The 16,547-nt window shown below is 36.8% G+C and overlaps 1 protein-coding gene across 1 annotated transcript in view; it reads left to right on the top strand.

The window, feature by feature from the left end:
- The window catches only part of CCDC7 (coiled-coil domain containing 7), a 364,544-nt gene that overhangs the window by 163,918 nt on the left and 184,079 nt on the right, over positions 1 to 16,547 (top strand). Inside the window, exon 18 of the mRNA XM_049096618.1 lies at positions 10,051 to 10,164. Within this exon, the coding sequence (XP_048952575.1) occupies positions 10,051 to 10,164 (114 nt within the window). The remainder of the gene's footprint in view (positions 1 to 10,050; positions 10,165 to 16,547) is intronic.

The raw sequence follows: 16,547 nt of genomic DNA, 5'->3' as shown, positions 1-16,547 counted from the left end.
CTTTTGGGTGCAATTGTAAATGGGATTGACTCCTTAATTTCTCTTTCTTCAGTCTCATTGTTAGTGTATAGAAATGCCATTGATTTCTGGGCATTGATTTTGTATCCTGCCACACTGCCAAATTGCTGTATGAGTTCTAGCAATCTTGGGGTGGAGGCTTTTGCGTTTTCTGTGTAGAGTATCTTGTCATCGGTGAAGAGGGAGAGTTTGACTTCTTCTTTGCCAATTTGAATGCCTTTAATGTCTTTTTGTTGTCTGATTGCTGAGGCTAGGACTTCCAGTACTATGTTGAATAGCAGTGGTGAGAGTGGACATCCCTGTCTTGTTCCTGATCTTAGGGGAAAGGCTCCCAGTGCTTCCCCATTGAGAATGATACTTGCTGTGGGCTTTTCCTAGATGGCTTTTTAAAAAATTTTTATTTATTTATGATAGTCACACAGAGAGAGAGAGAGAGGCAGAGACACAGGCAGAGGGAGAAACAGGCTCCATGCACCGGGAGCCCGATGTGGTATTCGATCCCGGGTCTCCAGGATCGCGCCCTGGGCCAAAGGCAGGCGCCAAACCGCTGCGCCACCCAGGGATCCCCCTAGATGGCTTTTAAGATAAGAGTTTTGATCAGGAATGGATGCTGTATTTTGTCAAATGCTTTCTCTGCATCTAATGAGAGGATCATATGGTTCTTGGTTTTTCTCTTGCTGATATGATGAATCTCATTGATTGTTTTACGAGTGTTGAACCAGCCTTGTGTCCCGGGCATAAATCCTACTTGGTCATGGTGAATAATTTTCTTAATGTGTTGTTGGATCCGATTGGCTAGTATCTTGTTGAGAATTTTTGCATCCATGTTCATCAGGGATATTGGTCTGTAATTCTCCTTTTTGGTGTGGTCTTTATCTGGTTTTGGAATTAAGGTGATGCTGGCCTCATAGAAGGATTTTGGAAGTATTCCATATCTTTCTATCTTTCCAAACAGCTTTAGGAGAATAGGTATGGTTTCTTCTTTAAACGTTTGATAGAATTCCCCTGGGAAGCCATCTGGCCCTGGACTTTTGTGTCTTGGGAGGTTTTTGATGACTGCTTCAATTTCCTCCCTGGTTATTGGCCTGTTCAGGTTTTCTATTTCTTCCTGTTCCAGTTTTGGTAGTTTGTGGCTTTCCAGGAATGCGTCCATTTCTCCTAGATTGCCTAATTTATTGGCGTATAGCTGTTCATAATATGTTTTTAAAATCATTTGTATTTCCTTGGTGTTGGTAGTGATCTCTCCTTTCTCATTCATGATTTTATTAATTTGAGTATTTTCTCTCTTTTTTTAATAAGGCTGGATTATTATTTCACAGAACCAACTCCTGTTTTGTTGATCTGTTCCACAGTTCTTCTGGTCTCTGTTTCATTGAGTTCTGCTTGAATCTTTATTAACTCTCTTCTTCTGCTGGGTGTATGTTTTATTTGCTGTTCTTTCTCCGGTTCCTTTAGGTGCAATGTTAGCTTGTATATTTGACTTTTTTCCGTTTTTTTGAGGGATGCTTGTATTGTGATGTATTTCCCTCAAGACTGTTTTTGCTGTATCCCAAAGATTTTAAACGGTTGTATCTTCATTCTCATTCATTTCCATAAATCTTTTTACTTTTCTCTAATTTACTGGTTGACCCTTTCATCTTTTAGCAGGATGGTCTTTAACCTCCATGTGTTTGAGTTTCTTCCAAATTTCTTCTTGTTATTCTAGTTTCAAAACATTATGGTCTGAAAATATGCAGGGGACAATCCCAGTCAGGTTGAGACCTGATTTGTGACCCAGTATGTGGTCTATTCTGGAGAAAGTTCCATGTGCACTTGAGAAGAACGTTTATTCAGTTTTGTTTGGATGTAAAGTTCTGTAAATATCTGTGAATTCCATCTGGTCTGGTGTATCATTTAAAGCTCTTGTGTCTTTGGAGATGTTGTGCTTAGAAGATCTATCATTTGCAGAAAGTGCTGTGTTGAAGTGTCCCATTATTAGTATATTATTATCTAGTATGTCTTTACTTTGGTTATTAATTGATTGTTATACTTTGCAGCTCCCACATTAGGGGCATAGATATTCATGATTGTTCTTGGATCTTTGCCTTGGATAGATCCTTTAAGTATGATATAGTGTTCCTCTTCATCTCTTACTACCATCTCTGGAATAAACTTTAATTTATCTGATATGAGGAGTGCTACCCCTGCCTTCCTTTGAGGACCATTTGAATGGTAAATGGTTCTCTAACCTTTTATTTTCAGGCTGGAGGTGTCCTTAGGTCTAAAATCAGTCTCTTGTAGACAGCAAATAGATGGGTCTTGCTTTTTTATCCAGTCTGAAACCCTAAGCCTTTTGATGGGGTCATTAAACCCATCACGTTCAGAGTTACTATTGAAATATATAAATTTAGCGTCATCATGATACCTATTCAGCCCCTGTTTTTGTGGATTATTTCTTTGGGCATCCTCTTTCTTTTACAGTCCCCCTTAATATTTCTTGGAGAGCTGATTTGGTGGTCACATATTCTTTCAGTTTCTGCCTATCTTGGAAGCTCTTTATCTCTCCTTCTAGTCTGAATGAGAGCCTTGCTGGATAAAGTACTCTTGGCTGCATGTTCTTCTCATTTAGGACCCTGACTATATCCTGCCAACCCTTTCTGGCCTGCCAGGTTTATGTGGAGAGGTCTGCTATTACCCTAATACTCCTCCCCATAAAAGTCAGGGATTTCTTGTCTCTTGCTGCTTTAAGGATCTTCTCATTATCTTTGGAATTTGCAAGTTTCACTATTAAATATTGAGGTATTGAATGGTTTTTATTGATTTTAGGGGGATCTCTCTATCTCCTGGATCTGAATTCCTGTTTCCCTCCCCAAATTAGGGAAGTTCTCAGCTATGATTTGTTCAAATACGCTTTCTGGTCCTCTGTCCCTTTAAGCACCCTCTGGAACCCCAATTAAATGTAGATTTCTCCTTCTGAGGCTGTCATTTATTTCCCTTAACCTTTCCTCATGGTCTTTTCATTGTTTTTCTCTTTTTTCCTCAGCTTCCTTCCTTGCCATCAACTTGTCTTCTATGTCACTCACTGGTTCTTCTGCCTTGTTAACTCTCATTGTTAGAACCTCCAGTTTGGATTGCATCTCATTTAATTGATTTTTAATTTCTGCCTGATTAGATCTAAATTCTGCAGTCATGAAGTCTCTTGAATCCTTTGTGCTTTTTTTTCCAGAGCCGTCAGTAGCTTTATAATTGTGCTTCTGAATTGACTTTCTGATATCAAATTGTAATCCAAATTCTGTAACTCTTGGCAGAGAGTCCTGTTTCTGATTCTTTCTTTTGTGGTGAGTTCTTCTTTCTAGTCATTTTGCTCAGTGCAGATTGGCTAAAAACAAGTCATACTGGAAAAAGAAATGGAAAGAGAGAAAAGGAAAAACAAGGAGGGGTATCCTCTGGTTCTATATACTGTAAATCCCTTGACTTCCCCTGGAGCTTTTCAATGCTGCTCGGTCAAGACTTGCTCTTCCCCTGTCCTTCCAGCTGGTCTTATGGGGGAGGGGCCTGATGTGCTGATCCTCAGGTGTATGTAACTTGTGGAACTGCCCCTCCCCTGCCGGGTGCCCGGCTCAGTGGGAGCTATTTATCCTGTGAGGCCCCTGTTCCCTGGTAGCCCCACTCTGTCCCAGGCACAAGGTGACACCAGGAGGAACAACAACACTAGCAGTGTCCAGCTCTCCAGCTTTGGAGTCAGCTCCTGCAGTAACTACCTCAGTCTCCCAGTCCCCCTTGGCCTGGATCCTCCCAGAGGCATGGGGAACTGATCTGTACAGCCTGCAGGGCACCCATTGGCCCATCGAGAGTCCTCGCTGTCCTGTGCCCTCCCCGCCTCAGCTTGTCCTGGGGGTAGCGCAGGATCCTGGGCTGTGTCCCCCAGTTCCCTGGGATCCAGGGCCTGTGCTGCCAGAATCATGCTCCTGGGGCGGGGGCTCCCAAAGGCAGCAGGGCGGTATAGCCCCCTCCTCCCGGAGCCCCCACCTGACTGACCGGCTTCCCCCCTTGGGCCCCGCTGGGTGTGCTCCAGCCCTTTACGGAGCTCGGCCCCAGGTCTGGTGCTCTCTCCCCTGGGCGCACTTGCTGTGTTAGTGACTCCAGGAACCTGGAGGCTTCACCCCCTCTCCTGGGATCCTGCCCGAGTTCCCTACTGAGTGCAGTTCCCTCTGGGAAGAATCCCGGTGCAGATTTTAAATGTTCCTGCTTCTCCAGGGCTGGGATTTCCTGCCCTGGAGGCTTTCCCTGCAGGCCTTAGCCTGGCTCCTCACGGCCCCTCCCCCACTTTTTTCTTTTTTATTTATTTATTTATTTTCGGCATTCCTACCTGTTAGAAGGGCAAACTCCTCTCTGTAGCATTCTGGCTGTTCTCTCTTTAAATCTCAGGCTGAATTGGTAGGTGTTCAGGATGATTTGAAAGTTATCTAGGTAAGTTGGTAGGGCCAACTGCGTTAGGGAGGCGTCATCTTGCTGGGAATCCTCTCTTTTCTCCCTTTTCTTGTGGAGTTTGTTTTGTCAGTCTTCAGGACAATTTCTGTAATATTTAAGATGATTTCATAATTATCTAGTTGTACTAATGGGATGAGATGAACCTAGGGTCCTCCTCCTACTCTGCTGCCTTCTGCCATTTTCCTATCTCTGTTCTATTGGTCTATGTGTCTCTATGCCACTTGCAAACTATTTTCACTTTATGTTTTAAAGTTTTTAAAGATTTTTATAAGGATTATAATGAATCTGTAGATATCCTTGGGTAATAGTGTTGTTTTAACAATATTAATTTTTCCAATCCATGAACAGATGTCTTCCCATTTATTTGTGTCTTTAATTTTTTTTAATTTTTAAAATTTTTTTCAGCAATGTTTTATAGTTTTCAATGTATCTGTCTTTTGCCTCCTTGGTTAAATTTATTTTACTTATTTTATTGTTGTTGATGGACTTCTTTTTTTATTAGTTTCCTTTTCCTATTTTATATTGATGTTTTATAGAAATGTACCTGATGTTTGTACAGTGATTTTTGTGTCCTGAAATTTTGCTGAATTTAGTTATTAATTATAATACATTTTCTGTGACTCTTTAGGGTTTTCTATGTATAAGAACATGTTATCTGGCAACAGAGATAATTTTAATTCTTCCTTTATAAATTTTTATTTTATTTACTTACTTCTTACCCATTTACTATGGTTAGGACTACTAGTACTATATTGAATGGAAGTAGTGAGAGTATGCATCTTAGTCTTGTTTCTGATCTCAGAGGAATAATTTTTGGTGCATGTTAGCTGTGGGCTTTGCATATATGGTTTTTATTATATTGGCATATTTTCTTATAGTCTTAGTTATTTTTAAATCATGAAAGGATGTTGAATTTTTTCAAATGCTTTTTCTACAACAATCAAGATGGTAATTTTTAAAATGTTTTTAATGTGGTATATCACATCAGTTGATTTTCATACATTGATTCATCCTTGCATTCCAGGAATAAATCCCACTTAGCTGTGGTGTTTAGTCCTCTCAGCAAGTTCTTGAATTCTCTTTGCTAATATATTGTTGAGGAATTTACTCCTATGTTTATCAGGGACATAAATTTTCTTTTCATGTGTTGCATTTGTCTGACTTTTGTATCAGGTAATGGTGGCCTAATAAGTTTGGAAGTGTTGTCTTTCCTTCAATTATTTGAATGGATTTGAGAAAGAGTGGTGTTAATTTTTCTTTAAATATTTGGCAGAGTTCTCTAGTGAAGCTATTTAGTCCTGTCTTTTATCTGTTGGGAGGTTTTTGATCACTGATTTAATCTCTTCACTAGTTCTTGTTCTTTCAAATTTTCTGTTTATTCATGATTCAATTGGTATGTTGTGTATTTCTAAGAATTCATCCATGTCTTCTAGGTAATCCAGTTAGTTGGCATGTAATAATTTGTAATGTTCTCTTATGATCCCTTTTATCCCTATGGCATTGGCTGTAATATATCTTATTTTTGATATAATTATTTGAATCTTTTTCCTTTTCATCTTAGCTATTTTAGCTAAATGTTTCAATTTTTGGTCTTTTCAAAGAATCAATTCCTGGTTTTATTGATTTTCTTTATTGTTTTTCTCTTCTCTATTTCATTACCTCTGCTCTAATATTTATTATTTCCTTCATTCTGCTAGCTTTGGATTAGTTTTTCTTCTTTTTCTAGTTCATTGAGATATGGAGCTAGATTGGCTTTTTAGGGATATTTCTTCCTTTTTAATGTAAGTGCTCACAGCTATGTCTTTTCAAATGGCTTTCACTACATTGCGTACATTTTGGATGTGTTTTCATTTTCATTTATCTCGAGATATTTTCTAATTTTCCTTCCAATTTCTGTCTTGACCCATTGCTTTTTTGAGAATGTATTTTAAATTTCCAATATATTTGTAGCTTTCTCAGTGTTCAGCTACTGTTTTAATTTCTTTTCATTGTGATCAGAAAAGTTACTTTGCATGATTTCAGTCTTTCAGATTTTGTGAAGACTTATGTTGTGACCAACATGTGGTCTGTCCTGGAGAATATTCCATGCGCACTTGAGAAAAATATGTATTTTGCTGTTGGAGTTTTCTGCATATATCTGTAATGTCCAACTGATCTATACTCTTGTTCAAGTACTCTGATTTCCTTATTGGAAGTGGGATACTAAAATCTACTACAATTTTTGTTATATTGTTTGATTGTCTATTTGTTTTACTATCTTTTTTATACAATTTGGCTAACGTTTGCTTCATATATTTAGAAGTTTCATGTTTGGTGCATATATAATCATGTATTCTTGGAGAGCTGATTTTTTTTATTATAAGATGTCTTGGGTTCCTGGGTGTCTCAGTTGGTTAAGAGTCTGACTTCTGATTTCAGCTCACGTAGTGATCTCAAGGTCATGAGATTGAACCCTGCATGGTATTCTACTCTTGACATGAGGTCTGCTTGGGATTCTTTTCTTCTCCCTGTGCCCCTCCCCCTGCTCATGGTCTCTATCTGTCATAAACAAACAAACAAATAAATAAGTTGTCTTACTTTGTCTTTTGTAACAGAACAGTTTTTGACAAAAAGTCTCTTTTACTTGTTAACAGTATAGCCATCCCTGCTCTCTTTTGGTTATAATTTACATGGAATATCTGTTTCCATCTTTTCACTTTAGTCCATATATGTCCTTAAATTTACCATGAATCTATTATGAACACCATATATGTGAGTCTTTGGGTTTATTTGTTTTGATACATTAATCTACTCTGTATCTTTTGATTTGGGAGTTCAACTCATTTATGTTAGTAGGTTGTGTTTTGCTAAACATTTATGCATTTATTTTAAGTTATCTAATTAGAAATACAATTGGATAGAGAAGGACTTACTGTTAACATTTTGTTCATTGTTTTCTTTTTCATGTGTTTCTTGCCTCTCATTTCTTATGTTACTGTTTTCCTTTGTCTTTGACTATTTTTTTTATAATGACATGCTTTGCTCTCCTTTTCATTTCCTTTTGTGTACTGTATTAGTCTGCTCAGGCTGCCATAGCTAAATACCATAGGTAAGGTCACTAAACAAGCAATTTATTTCTTAGGGTTTTGGAGAAGGAGGTCCAAGATCAAGTTGCTGGTAAGATAGATTTCATTCTGAGACTTCTTTTCTTGGCTCAAGATTGTCCACCATTTTCTATGTATTCATATAACCTTTTCTTTGTGCACTCATGGAAAGAGACAGAGAGAGGGCATGAATGTGCATATGGGTACACTCTCTGGTATCTCTTCCTACTAAGATGATAATCCTGTTAGATCAGGGCCTTACCCTTGAGATATCACTTAACTTTAATTATTTTCCTAAGCCCTATCTTCAAATCATCACATTGGCGTTAGGGCTCCAACACTGACGTTTAGATGATACAAACATTCATTACCTAACATGTATACTCTATAAATGTTTTCTTTGTGATTACCATGGGGATTACATTGAACATCTTAAAGTTATAACAATCTGTTTAGTCACATATATACATCAATCACAAAACTTCTCCATTTATGTTTCTCTCCAAACTTTGTTGATATCACAAATTACATCTTTATATATTGTGTGTCTGTTAGCATAGATTTATAGTTATTTTTATGCTTTTCTCTAAGTTCCATAAGAATTAAGAGTGAAGTTATGCATCAAAATTTCAATAATATAGGTTTCTACATTTATCTTAATCAAAAACTATATTATTATATAGCTTTGTGTTACCATTTAACATCTTTTCATTTCAATGTAAAAGACTTATTTTAGCATTTCCTTTTGGATATATCTAATGGTATGAACTCCCTCATGTTTTATTTATCTGGGAAAGTATTAATTATTTTTGGAGGGGAAGTCTTAATTTTCCTGTCATTTTTGAAGGATAGGTTTGCCAAATATAGTATGCTTGGCTAACAGTTTTTTCTTTTGGCACTTTGAATATGCCATCCCTCTTCTGGCCTGCAAGATTCCTGCTGAGAAATCCACTAGTAAAGTTATAGAGACTTCCTTGTATGTGATAAGTTGCTTTTCTTTTTCTGCTTTTAAGATTATTTCTTTGTGTTTGTCTTTTAATAGTTTGACTGTAATATGTTTCAGTGTTGGTCTCTTTGGTTTTTCATTGTTGGAGTTAATTCAGCTTGTTAAATTTGTACATCCATTTCTTTTTTCAAATTTGGGATTTTTTTGTCATTATTTCTTCAACTAAAATCTCTGCTCCTTTTTCTCTCTTTTCCATTCTGGGATATCCATAATGTACATCTTGGTCTACTTCGTAGTGTCTTATAAATCCTTTATGTTTCTCTACTTTTCTTTTTTTTATTTTTGCTCCTCAGACTCCAGTAATCAAATATCATATGTCATATATGGAATTTAAGAAACAAAACAAATGAACATTGATTGGGGGTGGATCAAGAAATAGTCTTAACTATAGAGAACAAACTGATTGGTTACCAGAGAGGTAGAGGGCAGAGGGAGAATGGGTTAAAAAGATTATGGGGATTAAGGAGTATACTTGTTATGATGACCACCTCTCTTAGTGTTTACAAACTGGCTTTGTGTAGGGGAATATCTTGACACATCAGCCTGGCAGAGAGGTTCTGAGACTTCTCAAACCTTTTTTGGGGAATGTGTATTCTCTGGGCTTGTATATGCTCTTTTATTCTAGTATATATGTCTGCTTCTAACTCTCCTAATTTCCCTAATAGGCTTTCCCCTATTTCTTCCCAGGAAATTTCATTTTTGGTTACTGTAGTATTTCTCTGCCTGTTATCCTTTGCTTCCTGATCATTTGCAGAACTGCAAACTCCTTGTAGCTCTAATGTGCTATGGTACTCAACTTTGTTTCGCAGCTATTGGTATTCATCTATGCAGCTATTCCCATCAGTGTTCCAAGTCAGGCAAGATAGAAACCAGTCACCTAGGTAGCTCCCAGGTTTGTCAGAAACTTGCAAGTTCCACTTCTTTCTTTTCATCCCAAGGGAGGAGTTGAAAATTGAGAGGCTTCCCTGTGATTGTGGCACACCACACCAAGGTGGGCAAAATACCATGACCTTTTCTACCTTTTTTGGTGCAGTTTTTCTTGGTAAGTAATTTACTTGGGTGATGCATATTCAAACTGGTTTTTAGAGTTCTCATAAAGGTGTTTTGGTTTGTAAATTGTTGTTGACTCAGTGTTTCTTTGGGGGGATGAAGGCCCAGAGCTTACTAGTCCTTCTTCTTGTTCATGTCTTATCCTATGATTAAGTTTTTACTTAAATATAAAAATCCTAGAAAAAATGGAGAATAACAAATCATATTTGATGCTAAGGATTATTAATGAAATGATGAGATAGTTTTAACAATACATATTAAAACTCTTATATTTTCATATCAGACCTAGTATTATGGTAATTTACTTATAACTATAAAAATGAGGATAAATTCTACTGTATACTTGTTACAAACATAAAAGATAAGAGTTTCACAGCAGATCTGTTTCTCGATTTATTCAACTAAATGCTTCTCTTTATGTAGCTCAATATGAAGTACCAGATGAAAATCTTGTGTTTGATAGAAACCAAGATTCGACATCAAAAACACAAATGCAAGTAAAAAAACAAAGAACATCCAAAAGGGAAAGAAACATTGGTAAGTAAAACAATTATAGAAAACTTTAAATTATTATAATTAAACTTAGCAGAAAATTTTTTATTTGGTTTATGAATATATATTTTAGATTATATTTTATGGAACATTTATACTTCCCTTGACCATAATTGTAAATACTCTAAGATAATTAGAGAACAAAAGTGAAATTATTCATAACATTGATATTTCTAGTTGTAATATTATTTCATAATCATAAGTTCTACATTCAGACACCAAGGCTCAATTATGAGTCTGTAATTTTCTGGCAAAGTATGCATGCCTTTTTGTAAGCTGTGGTAGATGTTTCTGATCTGTGGCAGAGACCTTCTACCACAACTCTAATTGGTGAACAGAGATGTTACTGAGAACTGTAAGTCAAATAGCAAATGATCAGAGGGACTTGGAGGAAGAGCAGCCTGAGAGTTTGGGTGGAGGGCCTCAAGTACATTCTCTAGGTTGTGGCCCCACTAAAAGGAGTGACTTTTGAAGTAGCCTAAAAGATGGATGTCATCAAGAATGGCACATAGGGAATATGAGAGTGCAAGTAGCCAAATATTCCTACTACTGGGTGTGCCTTGTTTTCATTTATTGAAGCAGAGTGGGCCAAAGCTTGGTAGTCTTGTTCTCTGGAATGAGAAATTATGCCCCTTCCAGATTATGCCCAGAAATTTGAATAGGTACTGGGTAATTGTTCCTTGTTTGTTCTAATGGTCCAGCCATCTTGCCACATGTGGGTCAGTAGGATGTCTGGTCCTTGTTAAGTTGTGCCCTTGTCCAGACCCACTTAATTGGTGCTATCAATAGATTGGAAGGCTAATGCACCCTTCTGGGTTTGGAACATTTCTAAATCATAACTATGTATTGACATAGATAGTTGGGGGAATTTATGGAGACTTGTGAAACTATAATAATGGTGAATTGCATCCAATCCACATACTCCAAACTTATCCTGCTCATCCATGTGAACAAAGTTTTCGCATAGGGTATTTGTATTGTCTATTACAGAACCAAATTCCTTCACTATGGACAGTAACTTCCATGAGAGTCATAATATTGGCTGCAATTAATACCTCAGTACTACATCACTGAGCTACCTGTAATCACTGGAGTCTCTATGCCCATAAAGCATATGCCCTAGGTATATTATGTTTTTTCATGGAGTAGTTGTTTCTGAGAGAATTTTTGCTTCATTAAGCTTATAAGTAGGACAGTTATTTCTTTTTTTTCCCCAGAAGGACGTTTTTGAGAAAAAAAGTTCTAGATGCTGATAGTTGGGTCATTTCCAGTTTCCTACCTGTCTTGCTAAATTGGCAATTTCTATCAAGGTTTGGGTGGATGTAAATGGATGTTCATGTAGACAATACTTCTATACTGATAATACATATAATAGTGAGAGTGAAGTTTTGAGGTAGCCTGAGTTTTCCATTAGTGGTGGCTTTGGACCCCAAACCAATAAGGTATTATCAGTTTCCTTCATCCTGGTGTCAGGGGTTGTGGAGACCACTGTCATCTATGCACCAGTATCTCAAAGGCCCAGAAATATAATTCTCCTGCACGTCACCATTGAACTCTGACATTAGCACAAGTTTTTACATCCCCTCTAGGTCCATGAGGCCTGGCAAAACCTATAGTCTTATTTATTTTTGAAAGCCTTAATAAGGTCTTGATAATAGTTGATGGAGCCCTCTGATTCATGGCAAGGATCACTGGGAAAAGTGGAAGCATAAGAACTTGAATTAATCAAAGGATAATTTTACATGGGTAGTGGGTCTGTTGGGTCTTCCTTATCCCACTACATAGCCATAAGGTTCTTGTCAAATAGACCATCAATCTACTTTGAGTCTACACCTTTTTTGAGTAAACACACCCTTTGATCTATTCAAGGCATTTGCCCAAGTGGTCCAGGAGTTTATTAGATTAACATTTTTATATTACTCTCTCTTATAGTCAATCATTGCTGTCATGGCAGTATCCACTATTATTTGTCCAAAAACTTTCTACTTAAGATCCAGATCATGTCCTAGACTAATTACCTTGACCTTATAAGGATGTTTGATCTTGATGTCCAAGCAATATTGACACAAATGAAGCCAGAATTTTGAGTCTGGTAAAAAATCATATCATCTACTATCCTCAAACCTTTATTGTACATCCTAGGTACCACCAGGTGGTGCATGAAATCAATATTGCCCCTTCAGGTATAGTTAAAATATGGGGAAAGTATGTTTTACAAGGGCAAGGAGAAGCCATCTCTTGAATCCAAGTGGTACCTAACTGAGGAAGCAGAGTCTTGAATGCCTGTGTTTTTTCATACCCCTTTGTTCTACTTCCTCCTGCAATGTATCCATTGTCAAAACTCTCTGAGAAAGGATTTTTGTATTAGCAAACCAACAAGATTGCATGATTACTTCTTTAAAAAGAATACTTCTTTAAACATGAAGATGAAATATGCAACTCTCAAAAGTCTCTTCGGGTCACTGGACAAAGTGATCCTTAGAACTTATATTCTTTTATTAAATCATGAATCTCATTAAATCACTGCATCATAGGCTGACCATGGGTTCCCAAAATATTAGAACTAATAAGTCATTGGGTGCAACTCAGCATGCAGAGATTTCAAAAATTTTTAATTCCATAGATGGTGAAACTGTAAGTAGTGGCCAAGGTATTGCTTTCCCAGCTTTCTCAAAGCTCCTCTGTTGGAAGTTTAATTTGACCTACCCACTGGACATCTTAGCCAGCAAAATAGGCACTAAATAGAAGAACCATTGTTCCCTCTCAGAAATTAAAAGCACCGTCTTAAAGTATGGCACAGAATCTGCTAGCATACCCTGAGACATGTTGTCCTGAATGGTCATGGGCCCTGTGGGATCATCTGACTCTTGCATGTGACACAGCAGTACCCCTTTAAAGATCCCCAAGTGTTCACTAGTGTTCCTTCCAGAAAAGGATTATGCTTCATTAACAATAATTGCTTGCTGCAGTAATTTGTAGGGGAGAGAGATGCCAGATTTTGAGTTGATCAATGAAAATAGCAAGACAAATTGAAACTAATAAGCACTTATTGTTACTATAATTGTATTAGAAAGAGTCTAAACAAGAAAAGTTTCCAGCTACATCAATGAAATTTCCATTTTGCCCATAGAACAGCATTGAGTGGGGTCAGAATATCAGTGTTGACAGCATTGTAGGTTGACGGAATATCATCTCATAATCAAAGAATCCCCATACAAAAGGCTCTTCCTATTGTAGAGATTTGAAGGCTGAGATGGGTTAGTGATGGGGGAGGGTTAGGAGTGTAAAAGTGGTGAAAACTGTCAAAACTAATAAAAAAATCTACGATGAGATGGTAATGGAAAGGTAAACTATGTAGAAGCATATGAGTAATATAGTGTCTTAGCTGAATCCTCTATGCATAAGAATGTCTCAAAATTGAGGCACATGGACAATGAATGCAGATATTGCCAGCCTGGATGGGCCTCTGTCTATGACTGCAACCACCTCTGATGTCTGCAGTTCACTGGCTGTGGAGTACTAAGACTACCCCATGCCAATTGCCAGATGAGGCCTTTGCAATTGTCAAAGATTGGGCCTAAAAGATCACACACAAGATTTTGGTTTGTTAAAATAACTTCAATGTAAACACATATACATATCAACATACATGCATGTATAATTAATGTATATATAGCCATACTCACATAAGCATACATATATATACATGCATATGTACATTCAAAGACATGTTTTTTTATTAAAATTTTATTTATTTATTCATGAGAGACGCACACAGAGAGAGCAGGGAGCCTGATGTGGGACTCAATCCCGGGTCCCCAGGATCATGCTCTGGGCTGAAGACGGCACTAAACCGCTGAGCCACCTGGGTATCCCCCACAAAGATATGTTTAGAAGTTGTGATTCTCATAGCACCTTCAATTCCAATCTATCCTTTCAGTGCTTGTTCTTTCCTTCTTCTGTTTCATGTATGTCCTACCTTCTGATGTGTGAATCAGCCTGAACAACATCAATTTATGTACTCATTTGCTCTATCTTTTAATATTTCTTAAATTGTTTCAGAATGCAGAACACTAGAAAAAAATGCTAGAAGAAAAAACCTACTAAAAAGATAGTGATTTGTTTATGGTTCACCCCTCCACTCTTTTCAAATACTTTACTGATTTACTTGCATTAGTGTTGTTTTACTTACTTCAGTAGCCTCATTTCCTTAAATTAATTTCAGTTTTAGTTCCCTTTCTTATTCTTTATGATTTAGGTTTTTTTAATTGAGATATAATTGATGTGTAACATTGTATTAGTTTCAAGAGTAGAACATAATAATTCAAGATATGTATACATTTGATTCTTGAACAGCCCCTAGTCCTCACATTGTTCAAAGGTCAACTATATATTATGAAATGATCACAACGCATAGATACATTTTTTTCTGGTGCTGAGAACTTTTAAGATCTACTCTCTTAGAAACTCTCACATATATTACCGTATTATTAATGATAATCACCATACTGTACATTATATCCCTAGAACTTGATTATTTTATAAGTGGAAATGTGTACCTTTTGACCATTTTCACTTCCAGTTCTGGCTTCACCTTCCAGTTCTGGCAATCTCCAATCTATTCTATGAGTTCTTTTTTTTCCTTAACTCCATATATAAGAGAAATTTTACAATATTTGTCTTTTTTCTCTGACTTACTTCACTTGGCATAAATGCCCTTGTTGCATCCATGTTGTCACAAATGGTAGGATTTTCTTCTTATATCTGGATAGTATTTACATATATGTACATATATGTATATATATAACATATATGTTACATTTTTATATTGAGGATGACATTAGCTGTGGACTTTTCATGTATGGCCTTTGTTGTGTTTAGATGAATTCTTTCACTTAATTTATTGAGAATTTTTTGTCATGAAAATGTGTTGAATTTTGTCAAATGCTTCTGCATCTGTTGAGCTAATCATGTGATTTTTTTTAATCCTTTTCTCTCTAATGTGGTATATCATAGTGATTTATTTGCATATGTTGGACTATCCCTACCTCCCTAAAATAAATGCAATTTGGTCATGATGTATGACCTTTTTAATGTGCTATTGAATTCTGTTTTCCAGTAGTTTAAGGATTTTTCATCTGTGTTCATCAGAGATACTGGCCTATTGTTTTTTTTCTTGTGGAGTCTTTGGCTTTGGTATCAGGGTAATGATGGCCTCATAAAAAGATTCCAAAATTTGCTATGAGTGGATTATTGTGTTTCCTCCTATTTTATAAGATGAAATCCTAATAATCAATGTGTTGGTATTAGGAGTGAGGGCCTTGGGAAGTGCTTAGGTCATAAAGGTGGAGCTGTCATGATTAGGATTAGTGTTTTTATAAGAGACCCACAGAGATCCCTCATGCCTTCTGTCATGCGAGGTACACAGTGAGAAGTTGCCAGCTATGAGTCAGGAATGGGGCCCACACCAGAAGATGACCTTGTGCATCTTTGTTCTTGGACTTCCCAGCTTCCTGAACTGTGAGAAATAAACTTTTGTTGTTTACAAGGTATCCATTCCGTGGTATTTTGTAATACTGGCCCAGATGAATTAAAATAGAACTGTTCCATTGGTGTGTACAAGCACATATACACATACACACATAAATACATACACATTCTTTCTTACTGTATGTGCATGTCTGTAAGAAGGATTGGTATTAATTTTTCTTTAAATGTTTGTTATAATTCACCTATGGAGCAATCTGATCCTGGACTTTTCTTTGATGGATGGCTTTTGGATTGCTCTCAACCTCCTTATTTGTTACTGACTCATTCAAGCTTTCTATTTCTTCTTGATTCCGTCTTGGTATTTTGTATGTTGCTAGGAATTCACCCACTTCTTCTAGGCTGCTCAATTTGTTGACATTTAATTGCTCATATTATTTTTAAAAATTTCTATGACATCAGAAGTAATATATCCTCTTTTATTTGTGATTTTAATTATTTGAATCTTTTCTTTTTTTCTCAGCCTAGCTATTGGTTGCCAATTATATCTTTTCAAAAACCCAACTCTTAGTTGATTTTTTCTATCATTTTTCTGTTTTTATTTCTTCATTTCTGCCTTAAGCTTTTTTATTTCTTTTCCTCTGCTAACTTTGATCTTATTTTGTTTTTCTCTTACAGTTCTTTGAGTCATAAAGTTAGGGTTTTGTTTGAGAGCTTGCTCTTGTAGCTATATTCAGACAATCCAGCCAGGCTGGTTCCTTCAGGGCTCTAGGAGAGGTAAGATAGGATGTGTCTCTCAGGCATCACCATGAAAGGCTTTGGAAGCCTGATAATCCCTTTTCTCTTTCCCCCATGGGAGAAATTGTGAGTGAAGACATCCC

The sequence above is a fragment of the Canis lupus genome, chromosome 2, assembly GCF_003254725.2.
Source record: "Canis lupus dingo isolate Sandy chromosome 2, ASM325472v2, whole genome shotgun sequence".
NCBI classification, from domain to species: Eukaryota; Metazoa; Chordata; class Mammalia; order Carnivora; family Canidae; genus Canis; species Canis lupus.
Note: the sequence above shows the minus strand (reverse complement) of the source record. Positions and strands in the feature narration are given on the sequence as shown.